General features: G+C 49.0%; 1 protein-coding gene across 1 annotated transcript in view; it reads right to left on the reverse strand.

Annotated features, from left to right (window-relative positions):
• Positions 1-496: 496 nt before the first annotated feature.
• IPO13 (importin 13) overlaps positions 497-14,460 on the reverse strand; it is a 33,311-nt gene continuing 19,347 nt past the window's right edge. Inside the window, exons 18-20 of the mRNA XM_027837933.1 lie at positions 1,507-1,596; positions 1,110-1,291; positions 497-643 (exon numbers count right to left, since the gene is read on the reverse strand). Of these exons, the coding sequence (XP_027693734.1) occupies positions 547-643; positions 1,110-1,291; positions 1,507-1,596 (369 nt within the window). The 3' untranslated portion in view covers positions 497-546. The remainder of the gene's footprint in view (positions 644-1,109; positions 1,292-1,506; positions 1,597-14,460) is intronic.

Genomic DNA, 14,460 nt, shown 5'->3' on the forward strand with positions numbered 1-14,460 from the left:
TGAGCTCCCTAGAGGCAGATGGTGGAAGCTGACTGATAATCCAAGGCTGAAGACTGGCAAGGCTTAGAAGGTATTGGGACAGGGCAGCAAGGGACTTAAGGGGACAGTGTAGACAAGACACCAGGATGGAAGGGAGGGAAGTGCCAGGGTGAGGGGTGGAGGGGCTGGAGGTCAGGGGGAGAACAGCTTTTGAGGTCTGCCTTAGGGCCCCCAGGATCTGGATGGGGGATAACTATGGATCAAAGGACCCTCCAGGGAGGAGAGGCTGTTCTCCCCCACCACACTGGAACTCCCCAGGATATCTCCACAAGGCACTCAATCACGACTGGACTGAACTGGGGTGTTAAGCCTAACATGCCCTCACCTCAGATCTGAGGGAATCCCCATCCCTCAGTCCTGGGGCCACCTGACCCTCCTCACACTCATGAAGGGGACGGATGGCTGCAAACCAGCCCTGTCCTCCCCCACAGGGCAGCACAAAACAGGAGGACAGAGCTGAGTGGGGGGTTGGGGTTTATTCTATAGAAACTTGGCCTCAGCCGGCCCTCAGTAGTCAGCAGTGTAGTCAGTACCATGGAGACCCCGGCACAGCAGCGTGAACTCTTTCACCATCTCCTTCACTCGACGCTTGTTCACCCGCTCTCTGCAAAGGCAGGGAGAAGAGAAAGGGGGTAGAGCATTAGCTCCATCATCCACGACTCCCATATCAGGGCCTACTGCTGAGGAAAGTGCCCAGGCCGGGGAAAAGGGGCAATATGGCAGGCCAGTGAACAGACTGAGAAAAGACACATAGGTGGGAAAGCTCAAGGCTGTTGGTAAGCTGGGCCCAGTTTGGCTAGTGAACAGCACGTGTGAAGGATGGAGTAGGTCAGTCAACAAGCATTTATTAAGCACCTACTATGTGCTGGGCACTGGGCTAAGCTCTTGGGATACAAAAAACAAGTCCCTGTTCTAGAGGAGCTCCCAGTTGAATGAAGTATGTGATGAGGCTGGCGAGGTACGGGGGTGCCAGACCGTGGGGGGCCTTGAAGGCCAGGGCAGAGGCTTTCCACCATCCCCAGCAGGCTCCTGCCCCCTCCTTCCCAGCCTCCCACCACCTGCCCAATCACCTGAGGACCTGCTGGCTGAAGGTATCCTTCTGTTCAGCACTGAGCCGGGGTGAGGGGAAACCCGGCGGCTGCATCACCTCCTTGATCCACACACTGAGGCAGCTAAAGCAGTGTTTGTTGAGGGCAAAGAGGACATCTGCAAAGGAATCCATGAGGCTGCGAGAGGCCTGACCGCCGATGGCCTAGGCAGAGGGGAGCCAAGGTGGCTGGAGTCAGGAGGGCGAGCGGGCAGAGAAGCCCCATCTCTCCCACACCCAATGGCCAGTGTGCCCCCAGAAAGCCCATGCTCTGGCCTCCAGAAGGCTGATCTTAGCTCTCGGACACCTTGCACATGAAGTACATTTCTGCTTCTGGCCCGCCCTCCTCCTCTGTGACAGCATGGCCCCTGCCCACTCACCTCGAGCACAGCCTGCAGCAGCACTTTGCCATTCTCCTGGACCACCTGCCCGATAGGTGGGATCTCCCCACAGCGGGGCAGCAACTCTGTCTGCAGCAGGGATAGGACAGAGGCGGCTTAGGCCCCTAGGATCAGGCATGGCAATGCCTCCTGCCTCCCCAAGGGTGAGTCTCCTGCCAGACAACTGAAGCAGGCTTCCTTCATTCTTCATCTCACATGTGACCTGCTGACAGGCAGGGCCTGGCCAGCAGAATCTTGCCCCCACCCCCCCACTGGGGCCAGGACTTGGCCACCCCAGGGAATGATCTGACCTGACTTTCTCATGTGAAGTGGGAACACATACAAGGAAGGAGCGATCTCAAGCGTCCTGAGATGTGACCTCGCTGCCTCATGCATCTGTGTCTGTCCCCAGGCCAGAGTCAAGTCCTCTGGGAAGCACCAGGGTCCATCTGGCAGGATTCTCCCTAAAAGGTACTTCTAAGCAACAAGGGGAGGCTGCTGAGAGGATGAGGAGGAAGGAGCAGCGTAGGTTGGCTGGAGGCCCAATCCCCAGGGAAAGGAGTGAGAAGTGCCTGGTCATCGGACACAAACCCAGCTCTGGGCTGAAGAGACAGGCAGCTGCCATGAGAAACATCCCCAAGAACGAGGGAGGATCTGAGCGCTGCAGAACGTCCCTGTCTTTAAGAAGCTTCCATCCCAGCAAAAAGAGAAGGAAAGGGACTCTTGAGGGCTCACACAATGTGACGCCATCTCTGCCAGTGACAATGCACACCTCGGTGCGTGAAGCCTGCAGACCAGCTCCCCTGGCCCCCTGTGGGGTGGGGGGCAGGAGGGCAAAGCTCGGAGGGCCTCGGCTCTCAAAGCACTCATTATACCCCACAGGTGAAAGAGGGCCTCCAGTGAGGAATGACCTCAAGAGCCAGGGGCTTTGTCACCTTCACCGAAGAAGGAAGGGAATGAGGAACCATCACCACACTGGGCAGGGCGGCAGCCCAGGGTGAGAGCCACACCCTCCGAGGAAGCAGCAGCAGCAGCAGCGGCTGCCCAGACTCCAAGAAAGGATCAGGGAGATACACAAGGCCCTGGAGAAAGGTCAGAAACACAGAGGAGCACATCCATTGGGCCACAACGGGGGAGTGAATTTGTCTTCCCGAGTACTGGGGACAAGACGGACTGACATCCATGCAGGCAGGAAGACAGACCTGGGAGTGATTCTCACATCCTCGTGGACTGAATCAAGGAGGTTTCAGAGTAAAGATGGAGGGCTAAGGAAAAGCTGCCACATCAGCACAGAGTGTGCCAGGCATGACACAAAATACAAAAGGCCAGTGGAGAACACAATCCGCACAGTTCTCACTTTACACAAACCTGCATTACGCAAATTCAACTTCACGGAAGGAACACTGAAAGGAACCTGGATTCCAAAAATACATCTGTGTTAACTTCACTGGACAGTACTGGGCTCCCTCTCCCTGCTCCTTGGGGGCACTTCGAGGCCTCCCTTATCCCCACGCAAAAATCCCTCCAAGTGAAAGAGAAGTGAAGTGGGGAAGAGACCCCCCACTGCTGAAGATGGGCTGCGAGCTTGGCTTGAGACCTCTAGCACTGAGACTTCTGCCCTACTCCACCCACGTGTCAGTCTCCTGTCCCCTGCCCCTGCCGTCACCCATCCTCTCCTGTCTGGGTCTGTGTCTACTCCTACATGTCTGCCCCCTGCCACATGTTCCTCCTGCCCCTCTCATTTCTCTGTCTCCAGGCCCGAGGTGTCCTTGCTCCCTCCACTGGTGCACAGGCCCCTTCTTACCTGCCTCCCTCTCTTCCCCCCATCCACAGGCAAATTTGCATTACATAAAATTGCTTTACATGGAGGTCTATGGAACAGTCCACTTATGTAAAGTGAGAACTGTCTGTATCCAAGAACAAAGGTGACCCTTTGTCAGTTCAATCTCACAGCTATCACTAAGACATTCAGAATGGAGCTCAAATCTAAAATATGGTTATGGAAGGTTATATCCTATTTTAAAAGGTCAGAATAAATCAAATGTGTGGTAGAATGCATAGTATAGCAAGGAGATAAACTCATGAGAGGAAATACACAAATGAGAAGGGAAGCATTGTGGAGCGCTTCTGGGTGAGAATCAACAGTGGGATGAAGAGAAGTAACGTGGTCATAGTAGTTTACTGAAGACTACCGGCCAGGGCAGGAAACAGATCACAAACCCAATGCAGAGGCAGGACGGCGGGACGGGCTTTTCAGCTATGGGGACATTGGCCCATCTCTCCTTCTGCTAAAAACACAGCAGCTGATGAGTTCCTGATTGGCCCTAAGCCCCTTAACTCTGACCAACAAGGATGAACTAGTTGCTGAAACAGAAATCATAAGACGCTTGGGAGAAAACTGCTCCCCACAACACACTGGTGGCATTTCTAAAGCACTGAGCCTGACTTATCTCATTTGGTCCTCACGATACTTGTGAAGTATGTAATACAGGTGTGACTATTCCCAAGCTTCCTAAGAAAGGAAACTGGGGTTCTGAAAGTGACTGGCCATAACCACATAACAAGTGTCGGGGCTAGGCTACAAACCATGGTCTTCCTGACTCCCAGGCCATTATTCTGTCCACTATTCCATGGCCTTGTGACAGAAAAGAGGAAAACCAGCACATTCTAATCAGAAAAAGGGTAGACAAGAGTACATGACCCAAAATCCAACAGGAGAATCAGCCTGAGGGATGAGGTCTATCAACCAAACCAGGGGCCATCAGGGGCAGCCCCGACACACAAAGAGCTGGGACAGACACTAAGAAATCCACAGGAGAGAAAAATGGAAGAAAGGAGGTAATGACACGGCCCATGAGCACCACTGACTAACCACAAAGGTCCCAAGCACTAGTAACAAGCCAGGTAAACCACAGTTCCTGATTCAAAGAGGCAAATTTAACTCTGCAGGTGTCACTTAGACTTGGCCTCAAACAGGACTCTGGAAGGAAGGTCAGGCCACAACCAAAAGGCCCAGGAGAACCAAGAAGGGAATGAGGGAGGGCACTGGTGGGCACTGTTTATGAAGAACATACTCACGAGGGGAAGGGGGGGAGGAACCAGGAAGCCCAGATCCATGGTTTTCCTGACACAGGGTGCTGCCAATGAGGAAACTCTCTTAACCAATGCAGGTCAGTACTTGCCCCTGCAACTCACAGTCTTAGAGAGTGATCTGGGGCCCTGAGAGGGTGAGGGACTTGCTCTGATTCACACAGACAGTAGGTCCTGGAGGCAAGATTTCAATCCCTATCTTCCTGACTTCAAGGGCAGCTCCATTCACACTCATATAGGAAGAAATATGAAGGAACATAAGATTCATACTCACCTAAGGCAATCTGGGAGACAGGAATGGGGTAGATTTGGGGGGGTGTAAGAGAGAGAAGGAGGAAAAGGCAGTGAAGAATCATGAACAGCATGTGGGAGAAGGAGCACAAAGGGAGAAATAGAAGTAATTTTTTTGGAGTTGGCTATGGACCACCTGGGCAGAAAGAAGAAAGAGATAAGGAGTTCAGAAAACATGAGAAACGGGGCACAGGGGCAAACAGTGACAGGGGACTTCAATTATCCAGATAACTGCCGGAGCATGCTCTCTCTCTCTCTCTTCTCTCTGTGTTTCTCTCTTCTCTCTTTTTCTCCTCTCTCACCCCCCCCCCCCAACTCTCCGCTGAAATGGGCAGCTAAGAACTTACTGATTTGCTTTACTGATAATTCCATCTTTCAAAAGGTGTAAGGGCCAACAGAGGGAAATTCTATTTTGGTGCTGTCTCTCACCAAATGGAAAAACTGGCCGCCTGCGTGGAGATAATGGGAATATCCTGAGGAAGCGTCCACTCCATTTTGGGATTTGTTAAAGAAAAAAATAACAGGAGCAAATGGGCATAGAGTTACCAGATCTCAAACTATATCATAAAGAGAGACTTCTCCAAACTACTTTGTTTACAAAGTAGAATAGAAAACACTGGAACACACTAGACAAATAGGACCAAGAAGTCAGCAAATCCAGAAACATAACACTGAACCCAGAGAAACAATTCTGATGAAGAAGAAAAGAGACCACGGGAACAGGACAGTGGAATGAGGACAGCTCTGGAATCAGTGGGAGGTGGGGCTCCAATCCCACCTCTGACCAGCCAGTTCACCAGCCTGGGCCTCAGCTCCTTCAGCTATAAAATTAAAGGGTTGGATGCCAAGGTCTAGGACCCACTGATTTTATGATCTTTTATGGGTAGATGGAACTTACCAGCCTACTTAAGAGTTCACAAAGACATGTATTTCCCCAAGGTGGGAAGGATGAGAAGACCAATCTGTAGAAGTCTTCTGGACCCAAGAAACCAAGAACTCAGGATGGAGAGAAGACTGACAACCAAGGGGGTGGCTCTGGTGGTATTGGGGAAAAGAGGAGGATGGGATCCCTGCTCTGTCAGGCTTGGTGGGGCAATGGCTGGCAGCAGAGAGAAGGCAGACCTGCTCGGCTCTGTGCTGCCTTTTTCTGCCAAGTTGAACCATTTTGCAGCAGATAAAGAGAGAACAGAAACGGCAGATGAGAAGCTGAAACCAAAGAGAAGGAGAGAGATAATAAGAGAAAACCCAGGTCACCAGGGCAGATAAGCTACATTCTTAGGTACTAAAAAGAAATACCAATGGGATTGCTGTCGGAGGTCTTTGAACAATCACAGGATTCCGAGGTTGGATGGGAACTCAGATGCCATCCAGTCAAACCTGTACATGAAAGCCTTCTATAACACATCCGAAAAGTGGTCATCTAGTCTTTGCTTGAAGATCTCTAGAGAGAGGGGACCCACTGCCTCTCGAGGCAACCCCTGTGGAGAACGGGAGAGGCACCAGAGGACTGGAGCAGGGCAAATGTCCCAATTTTCAAAAAAGGAAATAAAATGAAGTCCACAAGCCAGTGAGTGAGGCTTGAATTTCTACGAAAATCCTAGAACATATTATTTAAAGGGATGGGTAATAGGCATCTGAAAAAGGAGGCAGACTTGATAGGATAAAACCCAGGCCTTGAATATGGCTCAGAAGAAGCAGGATAAGCACAGAAAAGATTTAAAAATAGTTGTACGGCCAGGCCCAGAGATGAGTTATTAATGACTGACGTAGGATTTCACACCTGGTGGACAAGTGAGGCGTAGGGCCCTGTGAGAATGCTGCTGGGGCACTTCACCTCAAACCCAGCAGAGCCAGGGTTTGGCTGCCCCAGGGCAGAATTAGACAGTAGGTTAGAGTTTTTATTTCTAAGAGAAGCTCGGAAGCACAGAAAACGCCACATTATTTCCAGCCTTGTTCCTCCAACGCTGCCTGTCCAGATGCAGTGCACGGTCAGGACATCCACAGGGAATGGATGGGAAGGAAGCCGTTCCTCGGTCTTCCTGCACAGCTGCTCAGGCTGTTCAGGAAGGAGGCACCAGTCAACTACCAAGAGCATGTGGGCAGCGTGCTGGGTCACCGCCATACCAAGCAGTGACTGGGGAGGGGGGAGCATCATTCTCTGTTACTGCACTTGGAGGTAGCACTTAGTGCTGTTAAACAAAGCATGTGCCCATTACATCTCTGGAGCAATCTTATGTGATCGTGGCACGTTTCTAGGAGACGTCGTCAGGTGGGATGCCTTGTTCTCCGCCCGTGGGGGACTGTAAAGATGTGGTCTGCTGTGGAACACTGTGCAACCCCCTGTAGCATGCCCCTAATACGGGTAAAGCCTATTGCCCTAGGCTGTGGAGACCAGGATGTGGAGGAGCTGTGGACATCCTCGGGCCTGCCACCCCATCTGTGGCTTTGCTTTCTCTCCTTCAGGTACTCTAAGAGACAGAGCTCGGGTAGCCACTCCACTGATCTTTGCTTGTTGTATCTCCTTGCAGAGCACACCGAGGACCCTGAAGCCGGGCTTCCACGGTCACTGATGCAGACATCTGGTCACACATCTCAGAGGGATCCTTGCCATCCTCTGCTCACTGGTCCAGCAGTTCTGGCTTCTCAACACATTTCCTTTCTACTCTTGCTGCTATTTTATGAGAAAGTACTGCTTATAATCTACCATTCTCCTCCACAAGGTTTTGCAAATGAGTTGTCATGCTAAATGGGGACTGCCCTTGGCCACCATGTTTTGCTGCTCAGCCAGGAGATCAAGGGTTTGCTGGCTCAAGCACTTTCCAGGATGTTCTGGCCTCCTCTGAGCAGGAATTGCACTACATTGGTTAAACTTCCACAGGCAATAGAGATTGTTCGTGTCAATGTCTGTTCCCTTATCCATTCCCAGTTTTCTCCCCCTCACAATATCTGAATGGATCTGTGACTTCATCAATGTGAACGTTCTAATGATGTAGATGGAAACACATTCAGTGCAACTTGTGCTTATGCCCACCCAAAAAAGTCCTGGGGAAGGAATGAGGGTGGGGGTGGACATCTTCTTTCCTTTCTCTTGCCACTGCAGGGATACGGTGGGAAACATCTGCCCATTAGTCACCCTTCACACTGGCCACGTGGCCAGCCCTGTTTCAAAAAAGCTATCATGATTTCTCTGATGAAATCCTTCACTGTGTCGAGATTGTCTTAAAATGAGTTGGAGCTGGTTTTGTTGCCTGCTGTTCTTTAAATTTGGTGCTGATTTTGATCTTTAAAAAACAAATGTTCTGACAGGACCACGGCTTGTTGTTATTGTTTGTCCTTCATTCTCAAAGAGGACCCTGACATCAGGGAGGCGATGCCATGACATGCGAGTGAATTGGATTTAAGTGAGGGAGGGCTGTGCAAAGTCACCAGCCATCTGGGTCCAGTGGCAAGATGTAGATGCAATGATTCAGAAAGGATGACCACAGCAGTCTTTTCCAATCAAGATAAGAGTTAATCTCGTTTTTGTGATGGGATTCACCACATCCAGAGCTTCCTAACTCCATTCTCAAAGAAAACATTAGTGGTAGATAGGTGTGAGGCTTCTCTAAACTCTGCACTGGTCCTGGACAGGGGCGGCAAGGGGGTGGGGTAGGGGAATCAGCATACTGCTTGCTCCCCATCACCACTTCCAGACCCACCACCCCCTGCCACTACCATTCAGGAACCTCTCTCCTCCTTGGAGGTTTCCCCTATCCAGACTGATTGCCCAATACAGCTCTTGTTTTACCCACCAGCCCCAGGGCCTATTCCCTCCTCAGTCTTTTCTTCCACCAGCCCTTGTCCTATTCTAAGGAACTATGGCTATAGTCCCTCAAATACTTGTGAAATCCCAGTTCTTTATTCTCAACCCCCTGACCCACTTACTCCTTAGCCACACTGGAATGGTCATGGCCTGGCTCTCATCATCACCCCACAAGTGTCCCACTTCCAAAATTAAGATTTCTAAAATTCCTTTACTCAACCCTAACATCTAATCATTCCATCTCTGCACGTACTTTACTCCTAAAACTACTCTTCCTCACCATGACCTTAATCCTAACATCTGACTCAGCCTAAGCCTTCAGTTCTCTCTGAGGCCATTACTCCCGCTCTGGCCTCACTTTCCTCTCTTCCTCCCAATCTTAAATCTAGAGTAATCAGTTCAATATTACACTGTTCCCTGCTCTCACATCCCACATGCCTCTGCCCTGACACCAAACTTGTCTTGCCAAACACCAGCCCTAGACAACTACCTCTTGTCTTCTTGGCTCTGACCAGTCTGCACTATCTGGGTAGGTCCCCTAATCACTGCTGGGCTTTCATCCCTTCCTGATTCTCTAATACACTGCACAACAGATATCTCTCAAGCTTCCCACAACACCCACTACCCCTCTCTACACAGCAAAGAACCTCAGGTGTACCTTTCTTCAATCTCCATCAATTCCTTTCCTGTTGTGCACAGACACGCCCAAGGTTCTTCTAATCTTTATGATACCTTACAAGATCTTATCAATCTCTCCCCATATATCTTACTTTTCCCTTTCCCAGCCAAATTCCTTGAAAAAGCCATCTCTTGCTGTCTCCATTTCCATCCTCCCACTGACTTCTCAGCTCTCTGTGACCTGGCCTCTGCCTTCATCACTCAACTCCAACTGCTCTGTCCGAAGCAAACAATAATCTAACAGCTCTGTGTGCCTCTGCTGGATCATCGTCCCCATCGCTCTACCTAACTGTGGATGCTCCCCAAGGGTTCTTCCCTGGAACCTCTTCTCTCTTCACACTCTTTCCTGGTGTTCTCATTCCCTCCCAAGGGTTCAATTACTAACTCTGTGCTGATGACTCCCAAGTCTATAGATCCAGCCCACCTCTCTTGAGGTTCAGTCGCATATCAACAACTGCCTCTTGGGCATTTCCCAGTGGGTGTCCTGTAGGTGTTTCAACTCAACAAATCCAAAACAGAACTCACTCCCCTTTCTCCCATGCCCAGGCCTCTTCCAGATCTCCCTATTTCTGTGGAGGGCACCACCCATCCTCATAGCCACTCAGGCTCGTGACCTCATTGTCTTTCTCTCTCACACTTTTCCCTCTCACACTTACCCATCTATTCTGTTTATATGTCCACAGTATCTTTCCTTCTTTTTTTTTTTTTTTTTTTAGGCAGGTGGGGTTAAGTGACTTGCCCAGGGTCACACAGCTAGTAAGTGTCAAGTGTTTGGTCTGAGGCCGGATTTGAACTCAGGTCCTCTTGACTTCAGGGCCGGTGCTCTATCCACTGTGCCACCTAGCTGCCCCACACAATATCTTTCTTACCATTCCTCTTTCTTCACTCACAGGACCACTGATCCAGACCAAGCCTTCAATACTTCTCCCCTAAGTACTGCAAAGGTCTTCTAATTGGTCTCTCCAACTCTGTCTCTTTACTTCAATACATCCTTCCCCAGCCTCCACCCCCAAGCCAAGGAGATTTTCCTAAGGGGTTTTGTTCTACCACGTCATGCCACCCCTCACTCCCATTCAATAAACACCAGTGGCTCCCTATTACCTCTAGGATCAAATGCAAACTCCTTCCATTGGCATTCAACATTCCTTACAACCTCACTCCCACATCACTCCCCTTCACACACATTACAGTCCAGCCAAACTGGTCTCATTGTTGATCTTCCCACAAGGCCTTCCATCATTTCCAGTCTCCATGCTTTGTGCAGACTGTCCCTCACACCTGGAATGCCCTTTTTCCTCACCTCCACCTCCTATAACCTCTGGTTTCCATCAAAGCTCAGCTCAGATGCTTCTCCTATAAGTCCTTCTTCATGCTCCCCAGCTGCTGGTTGCTGCCCCTTTCCAGAAATGACCTTGGATTTATTTTGTATAGACTTATAATGCATGTACTCCCTCAAGGGCAGGGGCTATTTCACGTCTGTCTTTTTCATTTGGTTGAGTCGGTCCTGACATAGCACGTACTTGAGGCCCTTCTCCAAGCTGGCCACCCTCCTCTGGAGAGGCTCCAGCTAGCTGATACATATGCTTCCTACACTTAGCAGCCAGAACTGAACCAGGTACTCTGGATGTCATCTGAGGGAATGGAGCACAGAAGAACTGCCCCCTCCTCCCTGCAGGACCCTCCACCCCTATGAAGGTGGCCCAAAATGGCACCCACTTTCTTGGGAATACCATCACACTGATGATTCATTGAGCTTGCAGTCCAAAGATCTTTTTCAGACGGACCATCAAGATGTCTCTCTGCCTGATGAGGCTATGAAGGTAGCTTTTTTTTTAAACCTGAGACTTTATACTTATTCCTATTAAATTTCATCTTTTAAAAAAATTTCAACTTAGGAGATTCAATCTTTCAGTCCAAAGTCTGTCAAAATCATCTTGGACTGACCTGTCAGCCAGTATGTTAATGCTCTTTTCCAACAGCTTTGTGTCGTCTGAAAATGTAATGACCTATTAGACATCTCAACCTTTATCCAAGTCATTGATAAAAATGTTAAACAGCACCTGCCAAGCTGACATCAAACTACCAAAGACTACTTAGGTCTGGCCATTCCACAGGTTTCAAATCCATATAACAGTATTGAATCCTAGCCCACATCCCATAAGAATAATATGAGGAACTTTGCCTAATGACTGCTAAAACCTCAGTAAACAGCATTAATAGCATTCTCCAGCTATTCCAAGCTGGTTAGGTTGTCCGAAAAGGGCAGTTATCCCTTGTATAACTGGCTCTGGATGGACCCATGATGGCTTCGGTGATCGCTGCTTCCTTTTCCAGAGGTTTACCAAGCATCCCTTTAATAAAACGATCTAGAACTTTTTGCACAAATCAAAGTCAGACTCACTGGCTTACAGTTAGAGGATTTCATTCTCCTCAGTTTTTTCCTCTCCCATTCTCCACAATCTTTCAAATATCAGCAATCATATCCACCATTTCTTTCAACACTGGAAGGCACAGTTTCTCTGGCCTAGGTGATGAATTCATCAAAGGTAGATAGGTCCTTTCCTTATTATCTCATTAATTATCCTTACTTATCCTGCCACTTCTAGTCCAAAGACCATCCTCCTTGGCAAAGAAAGGAGAAGCAAAATTTTGAAGGCGTCTTGTGATCAGGGATCTGCTTCCTCTGGAGGTACCCTATTTCACAGTTGAACAGCTTCAATTTCCTTAAATAATGCCCAAATCTGTCTATCCCTGAATCTACTCCATCTCACTGAAGGTGTCATTTTACTAAGCTACCTGTGGTATCCTTGCAGAGAGGTGACCACTGGGCTGTCTCAGTAAGATCAGTAGACAGTAAAAACAGACAACCTTAACAACCCACACAGGAAAAACAAAGTGGATGAAGAATATACATTGATGTGGTCCAATAGTACTTTCTCTGTGAAAGGTACACTATAGATGGATAGTGAGCTCAATCCAAAATTGAACAGCTTGGGAAGAGTGGCTGGGTGATATTTGAAAAGCTGCTCCCTGCTGCCAAAACCACAACATTCTTAATATCAATATTGTCCCAGTAATGCTCTCAGGTGGGGTCAAGCAGCAAACTTACAGGTGAGCCCAAAGGCAACAGAAAGAGACAGGATGGATGCAAGAGATGACATCTGACAGCCACATTAGGGTGACTTGAATGCAAGCAGTGGCTAAGACACTTGAGGTGGGCTGGCCATATCAGAAGAAATTGCTCCCCAGGTTGTACTGCCAGCCACAAAATGCAGAGCATGGCCTTCAATCGTCAGGATCGCTCTCCCAATCAGAAGACTGAGGATGAGCAGGTAGGGGATGAACTGGCATTTGTCCCGGGGACAGCATACTCCACCGGGAGCGCAAGGATCTGAGGACATGCCGAAGAAGCCCAGAGAACCAGACCAGCCTAGGGAGGGCAGCCAGAAGGCCTGGGTTCAGATCCTAGCTGCTACTGCGCTGCACTTCTGAAAGATGGCTGACCTTTTTTACAGGCGTGGGTCACACTCGTACCACCCACCCCACAGGACAACAGTTTGTAGCCTTAAAGCGCTGAAGAAGCATAAGAGGGAGAGGACTAGGCAACAACTCACATGAAAAAGATCTGAGGCCTCAGTGGACTGCAAGCTCACTCAAACAGTGTGACAAGGCAGCCAAAATAGCTCATGTGACCTCGGGCTGCAGTGTCCGCTGTCCCTCCACCGTGGTCAGGCCACATCTAACAACTGTTGTCACAGTTTGGAAGGACATTTCACAACCTGACGCACTCCCGTGGAGGCTGCTGAAGGGCCTCAAGAACCCTAGAGACCCTATCACACAAGGGTCCGTTAAGAGAACTTGGGGGGCTTGGCTCGGAGGAGAGAAACCTCCCGGGGCACGGGAGCTGCAAGGACGCTGCAGGAGCTTGGAGGCTCGTCGCGGGGAAGGCGCCAGACGCACGCCGTCTGACCCCAGGGGGGCAGAACGTGGGCAAAGGTACGCACCCGTGTGCGTGCGTATGTACATGTCTCTGTGTGTGTATACGTGAGCCTGTATGTACATGTCTATCTGCGTGTGTCTGCGTTATCTATGTGAGCACGTGTGTCTGTGTATACGTGTCTCCGTATGTATATGTCTATCTATGTCTGTCTGTGTCTGCGTTATCTATGTGAGTTGTATGTGTATAAGTATGTCTCTGTGTGTCTGCATGTATACACGTGTCCGTATGATATGTCTGTTATCTATGTGAGCGTGCATGTGCCTGTGTGTATACATGTGTCTGTATGTATACATCTATCTGTGCATATCTGTGTGTGTCTATATTATCTATGTGAGCATGTGTATATGTATGTCTCTGTGTCTATGTGTATACATGTGTCCGTATGTATGTCTGTTATCTATGTGAGCGTGTATGTGCATGTGTCTGTGTGTATACATGTGTCTGTATGTATACATCTATCTGTGCATATCTGTGTGTGTCTGCATTATCTATGTGAGCGTATCTGTGTGTGTCTGTGTGTATACATGTGTAAGTATATGTCTATCTATGTATGTCTGTCTACATTATCTATGTGAGCATGTGTATATGTATGTCTCTGTGTGTATACGTGTGTCCGTATGTATATGTCCACCTATGTATGTCCATGTTATCTATGTGAGCGTGTGTGCATGTGTCTGTGTGTATATGTGTCTATCTGTATATATGTCTATCTATGCATATCTGTGTGTGTCTGCGTTATCTATGTGAGTGTATCCGTGTGTGTCCGTGTGTATAAAGGGGTCCATATGTATATGTCTATGTATGTCTGTGTCTGCGTTATCTATGTGAGCATATGTGTATATGTATGTCTGTGTGTATACATGTGTCCGTATGTATATGTCTGTGTCTGCGTTATCTATGTGAGTGTCTGTGTGTATATGTGTGTCCATATGTATATGTCTATGTGTTATCTATGTGGGCATGTGCATGTATCTGCGTATACAGGTGTCTGTATGTATATGTCTATCTATGCACATCTGTGTATGCTTGCATGTGTATATGTACATGTCTCTGTGTGTACACGTGTGTCTATGTCTATGTGTGTGTGTCTGCA

Source organism: Vombatus ursinus, unplaced genomic scaffold, assembly GCF_900497805.2.
Source record: "Vombatus ursinus unplaced genomic scaffold, bare-nosed wombat genome assembly UNPS02014825.1, whole genome shotgun sequence".
NCBI classification, from domain to species: Eukaryota; Metazoa; Chordata; class Mammalia; order Diprotodontia; family Vombatidae; genus Vombatus; species Vombatus ursinus.